This window comes from Gamsiella multidivaricata (genome assembly GCF_025024155.1).
Source record: "Gamsiella multidivaricata strain RSA 2152 chromosome Unknown BC939scaffold_36, whole genome shotgun sequence".
NCBI lineage: Eukaryota > Fungi > Mortierellomycota > Mortierellomycetes > Mortierellales > Mortierellaceae > Gamsiella > Gamsiella multidivaricata.
In genome coordinates, this window is record NW_026251744.1 from 212,566 (window position 1) to 226,464 (window position 13,899).

At 46.3% G+C, this 13,899-nt stretch overlaps 5 protein-coding genes across 5 annotated transcripts; 2 read left to right on the plus strand and 3 right to left on the minus strand.

The window, feature by feature from the left end:
• The first annotated feature begins 5,271 nt into the window (after window positions 1–5,271).
• On the plus strand, window positions 5,272–6,363 carry BC939DRAFT_452955 (uncharacterized protein). The gene has a single exon (XM_051555862.1). It carries the CDS (start codon window positions 5,547–5,549, stop codon window positions 6,186–6,188), a length of 642 nt encoding a protein of 213 aa, XP_051411788.1. The 5' UTR covers window positions 5,272–5,546; the 3' UTR covers window positions 6,189–6,363.
• Window positions 6,364–6,932: 569 nt separating this feature from the next.
• Window positions 6,933–7,757, minus strand: BC939DRAFT_173211 (uncharacterized protein). Its single transcript, XM_051550390.1, has 2 exons — window positions 7,551–7,757; window positions 6,933–7,398 (listed from the first exon to the last, which is right to left on the minus strand). Exons 1-2 carry the CDS (start codon window positions 7,666–7,668, stop codon window positions 6,974–6,976), a joined length of 543 nt encoding a protein of 180 aa, XP_051411789.1. The 5' UTR covers window positions 7,669–7,757; the 3' UTR covers window positions 6,933–6,973.
• On the minus strand, window positions 7,411–8,392 carry BC939DRAFT_452962 (uncharacterized protein). Its single transcript, XM_051555863.1, has one exon. The coding sequence runs from the start codon at window positions 7,988–7,990 to the stop codon at window positions 7,721–7,723; it is 270 nt and encodes an 89-aa protein (XP_051411790.1). The 5' UTR covers window positions 7,991–8,392; the 3' UTR covers window positions 7,411–7,720.
• Window positions 8,393–8,766: 374 nt separating this feature from the next.
• Window positions 8,767–13,151, minus strand: BC939DRAFT_452964 (phospholipid-translocating P-type ATPase). The gene is made up of 9 exons (XM_051555864.1): window positions 12,662–13,151; window positions 12,472–12,560; window positions 11,863–12,372; window positions 11,573–11,752; window positions 11,208–11,490; window positions 11,014–11,112; window positions 9,406–10,890; window positions 9,106–9,309; window positions 8,767–8,966 (listed from the first exon to the last, which is right to left on the minus strand). The coding sequence occupies exons 1-9, from the start codon at window positions 12,777–12,779 to the stop codon at window positions 8,830–8,832; spliced, it is 3,105 nt and encodes a 1,034-aa protein (XP_051411791.1). The 5' UTR covers window positions 12,780–13,151; the 3' UTR covers window positions 8,767–8,829.
• BC939DRAFT_477548 (uncharacterized protein) lies at window positions 13,001–13,887 on the plus strand (the record flags this gene model as incomplete). The annotated part of the gene is made up of 5 exons (XM_051558685.1): window positions 13,001–13,043; window positions 13,118–13,236; window positions 13,324–13,673; window positions 13,701–13,783; window positions 13,865–13,887. 5 exons carry the CDS (start codon window positions 13,001–13,003, stop codon window positions 13,885–13,887), a joined length of 618 nt encoding a protein of 205 aa, XP_051411792.1.
• Between the last annotated feature and the right edge of the window lie 12 nt (window positions 13,888–13,899).

Below are 13,899 nucleotides of genomic sequence, written 5' to 3' on the forward strand. Positions count from 1 at the left end.
TGGAAGAGGAACAGGAGACAGCAGACAGACGGACAAAGGGGGAAAACAGAGCATGCATGCCGAACATATATGGGGGAGCAAGCGGACTGAATACCTTCAATAGAAAATATAAAATGGGCCCTATTCAGTCGACAGAATGTTATTCACTTTTTTTTTTGTTCTTTTGCTGTCATCATGCCATGTCGATGCCCGTGTCATCTTCAGGGCTATGCCATGCGCTTCTTTTTTTCTTTACCTTAATCAATACAGTACGAAAAAATAAAGGGTTTTACAATAAAGACTGAATTGATTAGAACACCACTCGCTCTTGTGTCCTACTCATCGTCCCGATGATTCATATATAATTCTCCTTTCAAGAATACAAGAATAAAAATAAAAAAATGGAGAATGACTTTCTTGGTCTACTCATTAATCGTGCGTGCGAATATATATTATACATATGTTATATATGTGTCTATTTGCCATGCACAAGCAACAAAAAAAAGAGAGAGAGAGAGAGAGAGAGAGAGAGTAAAGAGTAAAGAGTAAAGAGAAAAGGGTAAGAAAAAAAAAACCACCATTGAAACATGAACAGAAGGCGTTTACCTTGTGCGCCCAACCACCAAACAACAACCCAAACACAACAGGGAAGATCACAGTCCCTGCCTCGCATGGAGCAATGATGAGGTGAGCGATCATCGATGGGCGGGAAGGGAGGGGGCTTTCCTTTTTTCCCTTCTCTCTCTCTCACTTTTTTTTTTTTTTTTTTTTTTTTTTTCCCTTGCAGCACGCAGCTGCAGTGCGTCCTAGACGCGTAGGCGGCAAAAATAGCAAAAAGCGCGGGAAAACGTCCTACGACTATAAAAGGGAGCGCAAGCGACGCGTAAACCCGCTCGAATGGTTATTTTTTTTTGTCTCTTTTTTTTTTCGCGACGAGGATGCGCATACGTTCCTATGGCGGTGTATTCTGCTAGACTGAACATAGGAAAATATATAGCTGCTAAAATTCCAATCCTCCCTCTTCCCCATACATTCGACCTCGCCAACAACTAAAGACACTTGTATAACAAAACTCTGTTATAGTCTCTTTTTTTTTTAGTCAAACGTGTTCCTGATTCCTTTTTACCCCTTTTCGGTTCTCTGCTGTGTTGATAAGCATTCAATAGTTCCTACACATTCCAATAGCATAGCATATAGAAGATTCTTTTTTTTTTTTTTTTTTTTTTTTTTACGCTGTGCTGCTTGGTTATTTCTTTTGTCGCACTAGAGCCCTGAAGGACGGAGAAGGGGAGCAGGATTACCGAGTTAACATTCTTCTAGTGCTCCTTTTGGGAGGGCCTGTGGCCTTTGAGAGTTGTGAGTGCGGACCTAATAGGAAGGACACTATATGCGACCATACAAGGACTACCGAAGAAAAGGATACAGGGGATTGGTGACAATGCCTTGCTGAGGGCAGCAGCTCTTTCAACAATGACCATGGGATCTTCTAGACCAGCCTCTCGTTTCTCCCTCGGCGTCTTTTTACATCACTTTATCCATTTAGAGGATCATGCCGCGAGTTGTATTCAATGCCTTTGTATGTACGTTGCCGATGATGAAGGGCGATGATGAAAGCGGCAGTAACGAACGAAAAAAAAGAAAAAAAAGGCGAACGATTGACCAACTGCAGGCGCTACTCTTGATTGTTTTTTTTTTTTTCTTTTTCGATTCCCGAAAAGACTTGACCTGTTGTGGTCGGCCTTCCCGCGAGACGAATGAACGAGCTCCCGTTGCTTGACCAAGATGGTCAGAAGGGGACTTTCTGTTCGTCCTCCTCCTTCCCAGCCTGTCGCATTACCTCTGGATCCCCAAGCACAAGGGACGATAAGGTTGAGCCATGTCTAAAATACTCCCTGTTCGGGTACACGAACAAAAAAAAAAGAAAACAAATATTTACAAGCGCATTCTAGGATAAACAAAGCGAAACAAGACAGTCTGCGATGCAGCAAATCCCTTGGAGCGCTCCTAAAGTGGAGATGCAATTGTACAACAAAGCGAGACAACTACATACGCGCAACAAACAGGAACCATCCGCCTCTCCCCAGACTATGTGCACTATAAAGAGACACCAAAGAGGCTTGAAGATGGAGGCAAGGATGGAGGGGGGGGGGAGGGGGGAGGATGAATGGAACAGGACAAAGAATAAGGAGAGAGCTGAGGTTGTCAATGGCTCTTCAAGGGCTTGCTCGTCCTTCCGGAGAACGTTTTCTCCATCCCTCTTTTTTTTTTTTTGTTTTTTTTTTACCACTGTTTATTTACCCCTCGTTCTCCTCGCCCCCCTCTTTTTCTCGTACACGCCAATCCACTACATGTCCACACACATGGAGGTGCCTTGCTCCCTGATGTTTGTGTACCATTCCTGATGCATTTCGCATTGGCCAAGAGATAGTGTGCAAATACCATTGCACAAAAAAAAAAAAAAAAAAAAAAAAAAGAAAAGGCATGGGGGGAGGGGGGAGTAGACTATTGGGCAAGTCAACATTACGATCACATCAACTACGCCCAAATGTGTCGCCCCCCTCCTCCTCGTCACGGCCCCAACTGAATTACACGGAAGATGCAAACTAGACTGCAGCGGCCCGCATGTAGAAATGCCAACGTATGACATCGTATATGTTACTCGCATATATATAACAACAATATTCTTTATATACAATTGTTTTCTGGTTTGTTCGAGAAAATGCATAGTCTATCCCAATTGTCTATTCAATACACATACACCTAACGTACCCCCGGTCCGTCGCGTCAATGTGTTTTTTTTGTGTTGTTGTTGTTCTTGGCATTCGTTGCCGTTGTGTGTGTGTGTGTGTGTGTGTGTGTGTGTGTGCGTGTGAGTTGGCGAGTGGGTGTGGACAAGCGAGGGACATTTTCGTGCTTTGTGTCTCCGGCACCGGATTGTTTTCTTTTTTTTTTTTCTATTTCGCAGCCGAGGGGGTAGTAGCCGTGGTAGTAATTTGGTGGTATTTGAAGGAATACGAGTAAGAAGTGTTGTTGTTGTTGTAGTCTTTTTTTTTTTCTTTTTTTTCCTCGTTTCCGTTTCTTTTGACACGAAATCTGTGAACTGGAGGGAAATAAAAATAAAAAATAAAAAATAAAAAAAAATCGAAGGAATCGTTTACGATTAGAACCGCCCTCTAACCTGTCGAACCCCGGGACCGGTCATCGCCCGCGACCGTGTGTCATCGCGCCACTGAAAATCCTGCCACTTGATTGCGCGTCGCAGGGCGAGGAGGGGGCGCGGTGTCTCTGATTCCTGGCAATGTGCTCCCATGTTTCGCTCAGTCGGACCCTGTCCCTGGCAATCAGTAACAGGACGTGCGGTCTTAATGTCACACATCCTGTCATCAAACAGTCGATTGAGTCTCTATCTTTCTTCGTTTTGTGCTGCAGCAAAGGGATCCCCCTTGGTCCCTCCGTCGTCCGTTGGTCTTTATTGCTCGTGCCTGTGTCTCAACCGCGTAACGGTAAACTCGGTTTGGGTTGGTTGACTCTGATGAGAACGAAAGGAAAGAGGGAAGAGAGAAGGGGAGAGAGAGGGAAGGGAGGAGAGAGAAAAGATAGAAAAGATAGAAGAGAGAGAAAAGGAAAGTGCGATGGTGGAATTGGCTTAACAGCGGTTACTCAGTTTCGTTTACTCTGTTACTCTGTTTCTGAATTGAATAGTAATGGCTTTCAGTGTGAATTGGAATGGGAAATGAAAAGAACCTTTTTACAAAAAAAAAAAAAAGAGGGAGTTGAAGGTAGTTGAAGTTTTGAACAGATTCATTTTCATTCACTTATCCATTCAGTCATTCAGTCAGTCAGTCAGTCAGTTAATCATTCACTCGCCCATTCATTCATCCATCCATTCAGTCTTTCATTCATTCAATCGAAATCAATCAACTCAATTAACTGCTGCTACTACTACTACCACTACTACTACAACAACAACTGCAACAGCTGCAGCTACAGCTGCTACTACCACTTACTACTACCACTACAACAACCCTTGCCAATCGTTACCAATCCACTTCTTTTACTCTTTACTTTCTTTCTTATTACCACCCTCACCCACTTCCCTTCTCCTTTTCCTCCTTTTCCCCTTCCTGCCTACCCTCCATCCTGCGTTTCCCTTCCTCGTTCCCTTTCCGCCTCTCAACAATGGACAGGGTAACAGCCTGGGTGCGCGCGTTCAGTCGGGCGAAGACCCTTGGCCAAAACTCTTTCCGGGCGGTTCTACTTCCCACCTCTTCCCCTTCGCTGATGACACCTACCCAACGCAACATCAACAACGGAAAACTGATCCTCTTCCTCATCCTTGGCGGCTATAAAAAGGGAATCCGTTTCTCGATGGATGGATTCCTCTCTCTCTCTCTCCTCCTTCTTCTCTCCTCATCCTCATCCTCATCCTTCTCCACCACATTCCACAGCACAACTCCTCCCCTCCTCCACCACCCTAAGACGCAGCCCACGGTCCAAGTCCAGTCGAACGTCTCTCAAGGCCTCCCACTCTCCAAGTCCTCAAAGTCGATCAAGCACTCAAGCGCTCGAGCAATCCCAGGTTACCAAGCCCTTACAAGCCAGCCCGCAAGTCCTCGACCGATCAAAGCCCGAAGCCAAGCACCGGTTCCGCACACGCACGAACGCACGCACGCGCACCGAGACAGCAGACACCACGAGAACCCTGTCCGTTCAAGTACAAGCCCATCTTGATTTCTTCTTTGTGCATTCACTCCCAAGGTAAAGGAACGAGCGGGCACACAAGGATCTATACTTTATTTTGTTATCATTTTGAATTTATTTCGTTTTGACCTCCCCTCCCCTTTGTACTCCCTCCCCCCTCCCTTCTCTCCCTTGCACAAACCCATCATCGTCATTCTCATCCGTATACTCGTCGATATACAGACTTGTTATGCAGTATGCGTTTGTCGAATGGGGGGATTTGTGGAAGAAGAAGATGTAAAAGAAGAAGAAAAAAAAAAAAGGTTGCTGCTGCTGCTGTGAGCGAAATTTTGTTCTAATCGGATGGTTACACCAATGCTTCTTTAGATACCAGTGCAAAGCACCAAAAAAGACCACCTAATCCCACACGCACCAAAGGGGCCAGCCGTTGAACACTCACCCCTCTCCCCCTCTGCCCTTTTTATTTTATTTTTTTTTCCCACCAAAAAAGCAAGCGCGCCAAAAGGTCCTATTTCTCCGAACAGGAAAACCTAGTCCGGGTCCGACCATCAGATCAATTACCTAACAACCGAACACAAACAACAACAGCAAAGCAGCAGAAGCAGCAGCAGCAGCGGCAGGATCAGCAGCAACAGCAACAATAGCTACAAGAAACAACACCAGTCAAAACTAAAGTAAAAGCTCCGCAACAAACACTACAACACAATGTCGTTCATCCAGTCCAACCAGCCCGGCAACTTGGTCAACATCGATGATTCAACCCAGAGCCTTGCCCCTCGTTCGGCCCCAGGAATGGATGAGCTGCTTGCGCTCATGGGAGGTGCCCAATTCTCGAACGCCGCCACAGCAGAGGCCGCAGCCATGAGATGGCGACAGGGTGGAGCGGACCCAAACTTTGTTACATCAACTGTCGCACCCGTGGGAGGACACCGTCGCAACCACGAAGAGTAAACCCCACACAACACGCGCATCGTTTGACCGGAAGACAACCTGGAACGGTCATTTTTATTTTAGCCTTTGCCGCCGCCTCCTCCTTTCACCACCACCACCACCACCACCACCACCACCACCCCCTTGTTTCTTTTTATATTTCATTCTATTTCCATCTTTTCTTTTCTGCGACGATACCTTGGCGGCGGCGACCATTCCAGACCGACTTTGGGCGACACCGACTATTCATTTCTTTTCCATTCCTGTTTATTTTATTTTATTTATTTTTTCATGACAACAACAAAAATCACGATCCACGGGCGCAATTGGAGGAGGAGAGAAATAGCGACAATCATATGGAGATCGGACAAGTCCAGGGCAGGACAAGGAAACGCAACATGTCGGCAGTAATTAATAACATCGGAACATGTGCAACGCATGCATGCATGAGAAGATCGAACAAACCAAAAGGATCAGCTCAAATGAAATGGAGAGGCGTCCCCCCCCCTTCCTTCCCCACATTTTCATCATCCTCTCTACCCTGTCGTGCTCAGAAATCGGGTTTCGCCTATTCTTGACATTCGACTTGGATGATGAAAAAAAGGGACCACCGATTCAGTCCCTTGTTTGACAATCGTTCTTTTGTCCGACGTTGCAACGTTTCTGCACGACAATCAAATCAACAACAACAAAAAACAACACAATAACAACAACGGAACATGGGGAGCATGAGCATGAGCATAAAGCAGGGGGAGGGAGGGGGGGAATGTTGGTGGCGATGGGAGTACAAGGATCCAAACAAGTCCAGGGAATCTTTTTTATTTCCCTTTGTTTGGCATAGTCTCTGTTCTCTGCATCATATTCCCCCTCTTTCTTATTTTTATTTTCTATGAGCACTCCCCCCTTGACGCCACGTTTCTTGTTCCACCTGCCCTTACATATGCTGCCTCTTTTTTTTTTCTCTTTTTCTTTTTTGTCAGCTCCTTCTCCCTCTCTCTTTTTTTCATTTCCCGCACTTTGTACAGCATGTTCATGGTTAATTGCTCTGAACAAGAGTTTAAAAAAAAAAAAAAAAAAAAAAACAACACACACCCACTTCTATTTTTGCACCCTTCTTTTTTTTTTTTTTCTTTTTTACCCTTTTTTGTTTCTTGTGCCCATGTCTTTTCTTTCCTTACTTGTATCATGTCTTTTCTTCACACACACACACACCCATATCAACAACAACAACAACAAAAAAAAAAAGGAATATTTAAATTACTTCAGTACTTCAGTGTTTGATTTGCAATAAAAATTAAAGTCAATTAGTTTTACCAACAAAAAAAAAAAATCGATTCTCATTCCTCATCAATTATTTTGGGATCTATGAGTCTATGAGAAGAACACTATTACAAAAAGTACAATATGCAAAGGGGGAAACAATAACAAGAAAAAAATGCAGGAGAACTACGATACAAGGGGACCAGAGATAGATAGAGAAAGGGAGAGAGAGAAGAGTTTCCAGCAGAATGGAACAGAGCGCGCACGCGATCTCCTTAAGCCGATCCAGCGTTTGCAGAGAGCCACTGACCAATTGATGCGATATGAGACTCCAGGAACGAATGCTCCTGCGGTGTTGATGACGATGACGTTGATGATGATGATGACGACGATGTTCTGTTGTCGCTGGATGAAAGTTGCCTTGAAAATAAGGATCCACCCGAGTGCAAATGAAAGTCCTGTGAATTATCCTGGTCCTCCGTACGCAAAGATGCTGGGGACAGCAATTCCTTCTTTTGACATGTTGGTCTAGCGAGCAGGAAAAAAAAAAAAAAAAACACCCCCAGAATGTGTGCGCGCGGCAGGAAGAAGTGAGTTCAAGCGCACTCGGACATCCAACTCCATAGCAATTGACTCTACGCAAACAATATTTGATTTGGGACCCCTTTTTTTTTTTTTACCTTGCAATTGAGTATGGCTGTCGGTTGTGTTCAAAGCAATGGATATGTGAACAAGAGACCACATTCGACAATGCACATCCTGTCGTGGTCGATCGGTGGTGGATATAAATGGGTCCATCCGGAATTGTCGGGTGCAAGGGCGATGTAGTCATCGAGCTCGTAGGCATGGCCTATTTTTGACAGAATGACAAAAAAAAAAGGATGGTTGGCACGTGCATGCATACCATGGCCGTATTTGCTTCTTTGGATCGTAATATAACGGGCATTCCCGCTTCCGTGTTGTCCCTATTTAGCAGATGTCTATTTTGGCTGCTGCTCGCAATGTAAACAAACATACGGATAGCAAACTGACATACCTCATCGTTAATCTGCATGGCAGGAGGCGTCATGATCTCGATAGAACGATGCATTGCCCGGTAATTAAGAAGGAAAGAAGACATGTTCAAGGGCTTCTTGGTGATCAATGGATGCTCCGTGTAAATCGGCACTGAAAACTAATTGTTGAAGGTAGGATGTGTTCGTTATCAGCATATGTTCTTCTCGATGATAGTCGCTGTGCTACCGTTGTTTGCCTCGTTGGGTTCATAAATCGAGTGTATCCTGTACCTCGTCTTCAGGATCGCTCCATCGACGGCGGTTGCTGTCCTTCAGATCCTGTACAGTCCTAGCTGAGCTTGACGGATCCTTGGTCGAGTTGGGCGAAGAATTGAAATAGACAGCATCGTCTGCGACAAAGTCGAGTTCTGATGGTGCAGACGACGATGTGAGGTTCGTATTGATGACACTGGGCATGGTGTGTAAGTGTAGATAGTGTAAAAACAATGGCGTGTGGGGAAGGAGATGAGGGAAAGAAGAGAAGAGAAGAGACAAGACCACCTCTTTTTTTTTTTATATCCATCTTGGATTTGAAACCGCGCCCGCAAAGGTGTAGCTGCCACGCGGGAGCGGAGCCTGGACTTTGGTATCCCGCCCAACAGATTGCGGCCCCACCCTTTCTTGCTTCGTGGACTCGGCTTTAACCGAATTTGACTTTTACGGGATGTCGCCAGCAATTGGGTGAGCATTGAACATACACATCATCCGTGCGTAGACAGTCGACGCACAAAAATAGTCTTGTAGCCATGCTCGATATGGGTTTGGACCGATCCGAGATTCTCCTTTTGTTGGGCTAAGCAATTTGTTTGCCATGAACACATTTCCCATGGTCTCCTCCCTATGCCACTCTTTCTTTTCTCTTTATTTATTTATTTTTCTATCTTCACTTGCTTTTTCGACGGTCCTATCCCGTCAGCTTTGAATAACTTGGTGGCGCAAATTTCCTCCTGAGCGCCTTGATCACATAAAGCGGGAAACTGCTCACCATCGTAATCACCGCGACTTTCCACACGAATGTCCTTGTCAAGATAAAGTTGAGGTCTATAAGTATCACCATCATCATCGTCACCATCATTTCCATAAAAAAAAAAAAAGAAATGCATCTGTTAGACATGACCAGAGTATGCTTCAGTATACTTCTCAACGCACAGATGAATTGCTATATGGAAAACAAACATACCAAAGTACGTCGGCAAAAAGACCATCGAGACGACGTAAATGACAAGCGTGGCAACCTCGGACACAATCATAAGTCGATGCCATGTGTTGATCTCCAAAGCAACCATCAACAGCTCATTCAGGACCAAGGCTGTGAACGAGATCGAAACAATGTTCACGAACTGATTTTCGAACAGCCAAATCGACAAAATCATAATTGCACCGCCTATTAGAGGAAACAGTGACGAGTCGTTAGAGGATGCATTGAAGAAAGGAAAAAAACTGAATATCCCTATTCGTGAGAGTTAAGGAGATATGGTACCTTGATATACGCTGATCAGTAGCCAGCTGAAAAACGTCTTGTACGATAATGATCGCCCTTTTGTCAAGTCCCTGTACAGTTCCGGGTACAGCAGTGCAATGTCCTCAGGCACATCCTGGTCGAGCACCAACGAGAACACAGGTGCGTTCGTGTAGATGGTCGTGTACCCCACAATCAACATTCCTTGGTACAACGCGATCGGCGCAAAGTAAAACATGGCCGAGAACACCGCCTGCATGATCGAGATTATCAGACCGCGATGGATTACAAACTGCGACAGCTTAGCAGAGCGCTTGTACGAGTTTCGTCCGTGCCACAGCAGCAACTTTGTCAGATATGAAAACTGGTTGACCGAAAAGTCTGCAGCCAGCGAAGCCTGCTTGCCCTCCTTGCCCACGATACCGACGCCAACATCAGCCTGCTGGATCATAGAGACATCGTTTCCACCATCGCCAATGCAGCAGATACGCTTCTTTGTATACTCCTTGATCAAGCGCGCGATATCGGCCTTTTGTGTGGGCGAGCAACGACAGCAGACAACCACTGGCAATCGGACCGTAATCTCAATAAATTCCTCTCGTAGATAATCCAGACAGAGTTGGATCGATTCCCCGTCAATGACGAGACAGCAATCCTTCTTGCCTCTGAGGAGGTCAAGCTCATCCTGTGCATCCAAGGGGTTTTTGAGTTTAGCGATTTGATGAATGCTTTGGTTCCTGGCAACAAGCTTGGATGAGATCGCAATACAGGTGGCTGTCTCAATCTTGTCTCCCGTCAACATCCAGATCTTCAGTCCTGCATTCCTCAAAAGTTCAAGAGTCGACTTGACTCCATCCTGTAGCTTGTCCTCCACACCTGTCAGTCCCAGTAATTCCAAGTCCTTCTCCAGAATTTCGTTCACGACCGCATTCATAGCGCTGGTCCTGTCCGAAATACTGGTCTTGGCGACATGGTATTTTGCCTCAAACTCCTGAAACAGCTCCTCAGATAGCCTTTTCCTTGCCACGACCAAAGTTCTCAATCCTTCGCGCGCCATATTACCGCACTCTTCCTCCAGCCAGTCGTTATACTGCACAATCTTAGCCATGACTACATCCGCTCCCTTCTCGTAGAACGTCATCTCGCCTGTGGCCAAATCCCGAACAATGATTCCCATGCGCTTGGTCTCACTGGTGAAAGGGAACACTTGAAGAATCTCGAATTCGAAAATGTCACCGCTGGCGTTCCTAATGTGAATATTGTTGATGTCCCTGTGAACCAGCGTCAAGCCCACACTCTCAGTCCACTTTACAATAGCCACCTCATCGGGGGAAGAAGCCTGGTAGGTGATGCTCCCATTGTCCTCCTCAACTGGCGTAACGTTGTGACATATAGCCAGAGCCTGGACAATATCGCGTACACGGGAGGAAATATCACGACGAGCTTTGCTGCCTCCGACATGCGAGGGAGCCGCTGTAATTCCACGAGCCCTGTTGAAACCGCTCGCTAAAAGTAGCCACAAATAGAAAGCAAGAATTGTATAAGCGCGCTTGTCCCTGGCTTTTTTTTTTTTTTTTTTTTTTTTTGAAGTTATTAATGCTGGCACGCATGAATTGAGGCTCCCCTTACATTGCTGAGAATATGCAGTATCCAAGTGTGTCGAGATCTCGTCCATAGTATCTACGCTGTAGGACATTGTTCCCATGTGCAGCTTTTTGAGCTCCATGTCTATGCAATAAGTTCAAAACGAGTGCCGATGAGCATTTTTGAACAGCAAGTACCCTCAAGCAACGCAAAAAACTCTTCCATGTAATGTGTCCTACCATTCTTGGTCAGAGTTCCAGTCTTATCTGACAGCAAGTACTCGATGCGTCCCAATTCCTCCGGAATAGTGCTTGTGCGAACGATGGTGTCTGGAATCTCTTTGTCGTTCATGATCTGCCATGCGTACACAGTCTTGCCCATATCCAAATTCACGCGCAACGAGATGGGGATGATGGACGAAAACAAAATCAAGAACCGGAACAGGTAGATGTACCACAGCCCCTCGAATCCGTTGAGGGCAATCATTGATAGCGATAGAGTCAGGGTGAAGGCGCACAGGATCTATAGAACAGGACAGAGAGGATCAGACTCCATACAACTACTTGCTCCGTTAAAGTCGAAGGTATTCTAGCTGAGGCCGTACCTTAGAAAGACGGTTGACCTCCGAGTCCAGCAGACCGATCTTGGTCTTTGGATGGTTGGTGTTCATCACCGCACGGGTATCCCTTCCAGTGTAAATGACAAACCCAATAGCATTTCCTGATGCCACAACGGTGTTGGTCCATAATGTGTTATCCACGCTCAATGGTTCCGTGTGCGGACCCTAAAGTACCGTTTCCCGTATCAAATAACGCCACGAATGTCAGCAGTCATTTTTTCAGGTTATGGTCAAGGCAGCACAGGTTTGATTAGCAAAAGATAAGCGCCACTTACAGGTCCGTCGCCTTCTGTTGTGAAGTTGCCGATGAAACTGTGGATATCTTTGTGAGGCGAATCCGCATAGATAGAGGCGTTCAATTCGAGCAGCGCTTCATCGCTGGGCAGTGCCTGGCAAGAAGGCACCGCAAGTCTCAATTTCCAGTCGGTTTCTCCGTCCAGTTGATCTGTCCTGATAAAACACGCGCCCGACTCCTCAGTGGTTCGCAGAAGGACCATATCTGCAGGCACATTCTGGTTTTTGTTGATAACAATCAGGTCTCCGACTTTGATTTTCGATGAAGGAACCATTTTGAATCCTGAAGGCGTGAGTTTTTGGTAGCGCTGTGAGTTGGCCTCCTGGTCTCGACGATAACGTTTCATATCATCCAATGCCTCCTTGCCTATTGTCACTGCCAGCACAAAGCATAGTGGCGCCACATATGTCACGATGTACCCGATCTTCAGTGCTGGCACAAACTGCGACAGTGCCACGACTAAAAAGTACAGGTTCAAGAAGAATTTGAACTATGATATTAAACGAAAAAACACTAATAACGTCAGATAAACTGTTTCTCCTCCAGATTTCCGTTCAGAATTCATGGCAATTGCTCCTGTGTACTTAACCTGTTCCCACAAGACGACGGGCAAAAAAGTAAAGATGTTGTATTTCGTATTACGTGTGACATTGGGTGGATATCGTTTCTTCTCCTTGGCTAGTCGATTGATCCGAGGAAGAAAACGCGTGAGCACAAGAACATGACACGTATCACTATCACTAACATCATATATGTCACAAAAACTTCTTTCTCCTTGCCTGATGCATGAAAGTCAATCGTTCTTGATTTGGCTGCTTTCGAGTCCTTTGAGGGCTTGAGTTCATCCATGATAGCTGATAACTTCTGCCTGTTGGGTCCCTTGTTCTGCTTGGGCATATAGGTTTTGGGGAACACGGGCGAGTACAGACCATAGAGTCGCAGGAATATCACGCAGGCGGAACCAATATGATCCGCCGTGGATAGTCGGGATAAAATTGTGGACAGGGCGGAAAGGAAATGAGTGGTAGCATGGGATCATCGGCCCGACATGTCGGGGTATGGATCGACAGGATCACAGGCAGACAACACGAACAATGTAGACAAGGGCGAATGAGAATATGAGAAATAGTGATGGAGGCGAGATCAGTCATCAGTATGCAGGTAGTTGTGATCAGAATCCATCGCTGCAGCAGTGCCAAGCGCCTATAAAAGGCGACTTCCAACCACACGTAAAGCGATTGTTTACCTGAGTGCTGTTGCTGTTCCCGCGCGTGGTCCCAGAGCTGGAGCTGCCGTTGAACGAGTTGCTGCTGTGGAGCAACAATGGCTCTTCGTCTTCATCCTCTTCGTCCGAGTAACGGTACTTGGAGTGCCGATATCCATGGCTACTGCTACCTGCGCCACCGCCCCCGTTACCATTGCTGCTACCGCCTTGACCTAGTGCCATGCCGCCTTGACCTGTGCTGCTATTGCTATTATCGCTGTTATTAGTGGTATGATTGATAGAGGTTGGGGTGGATGTGGTTGGGGTGAATCCTTCTCCGTAGCTTCTTGTACCGTCAGAGGAGAGCGAAGCGGGCGAGGCGAAGGCGAGATGCTTCTGATAGGGGTTGCTAGCGGGTGTGGAGGGGTGTGTCGGGCTCGAGGACTTGTTGGGAGGCGAGCGAGGTCGTGGACTGTTAGTCCTGCTGTGGTGGCTAGTCCTGGTGGTGCTGGTAGTGCTGGTAGTGGTCCGAGTGCCGTCCCTGTTGATGCTGATGGTGCGGCTGGCTGGGATGGATGTGTTGGCGGGTAAAGACGAATCGGACTGTTGGATAGGAAGAAGCGCAAAGGTTTCTTTGCCCTTGGACATTTAGAGGACAGACGCAAGGTGCAGGTGCGTGTGAAAGGAAGTGATGGAGGTAAAACGGGAAGTCAGCCGCGTGTGTGTAGTAATTGCATGCGAAGCGAGGGAGGGCTGAAGGGATGGCTGCATATGGTAGTCGTCGGACATGCACTAGAATGAAAAAGAAAAAAA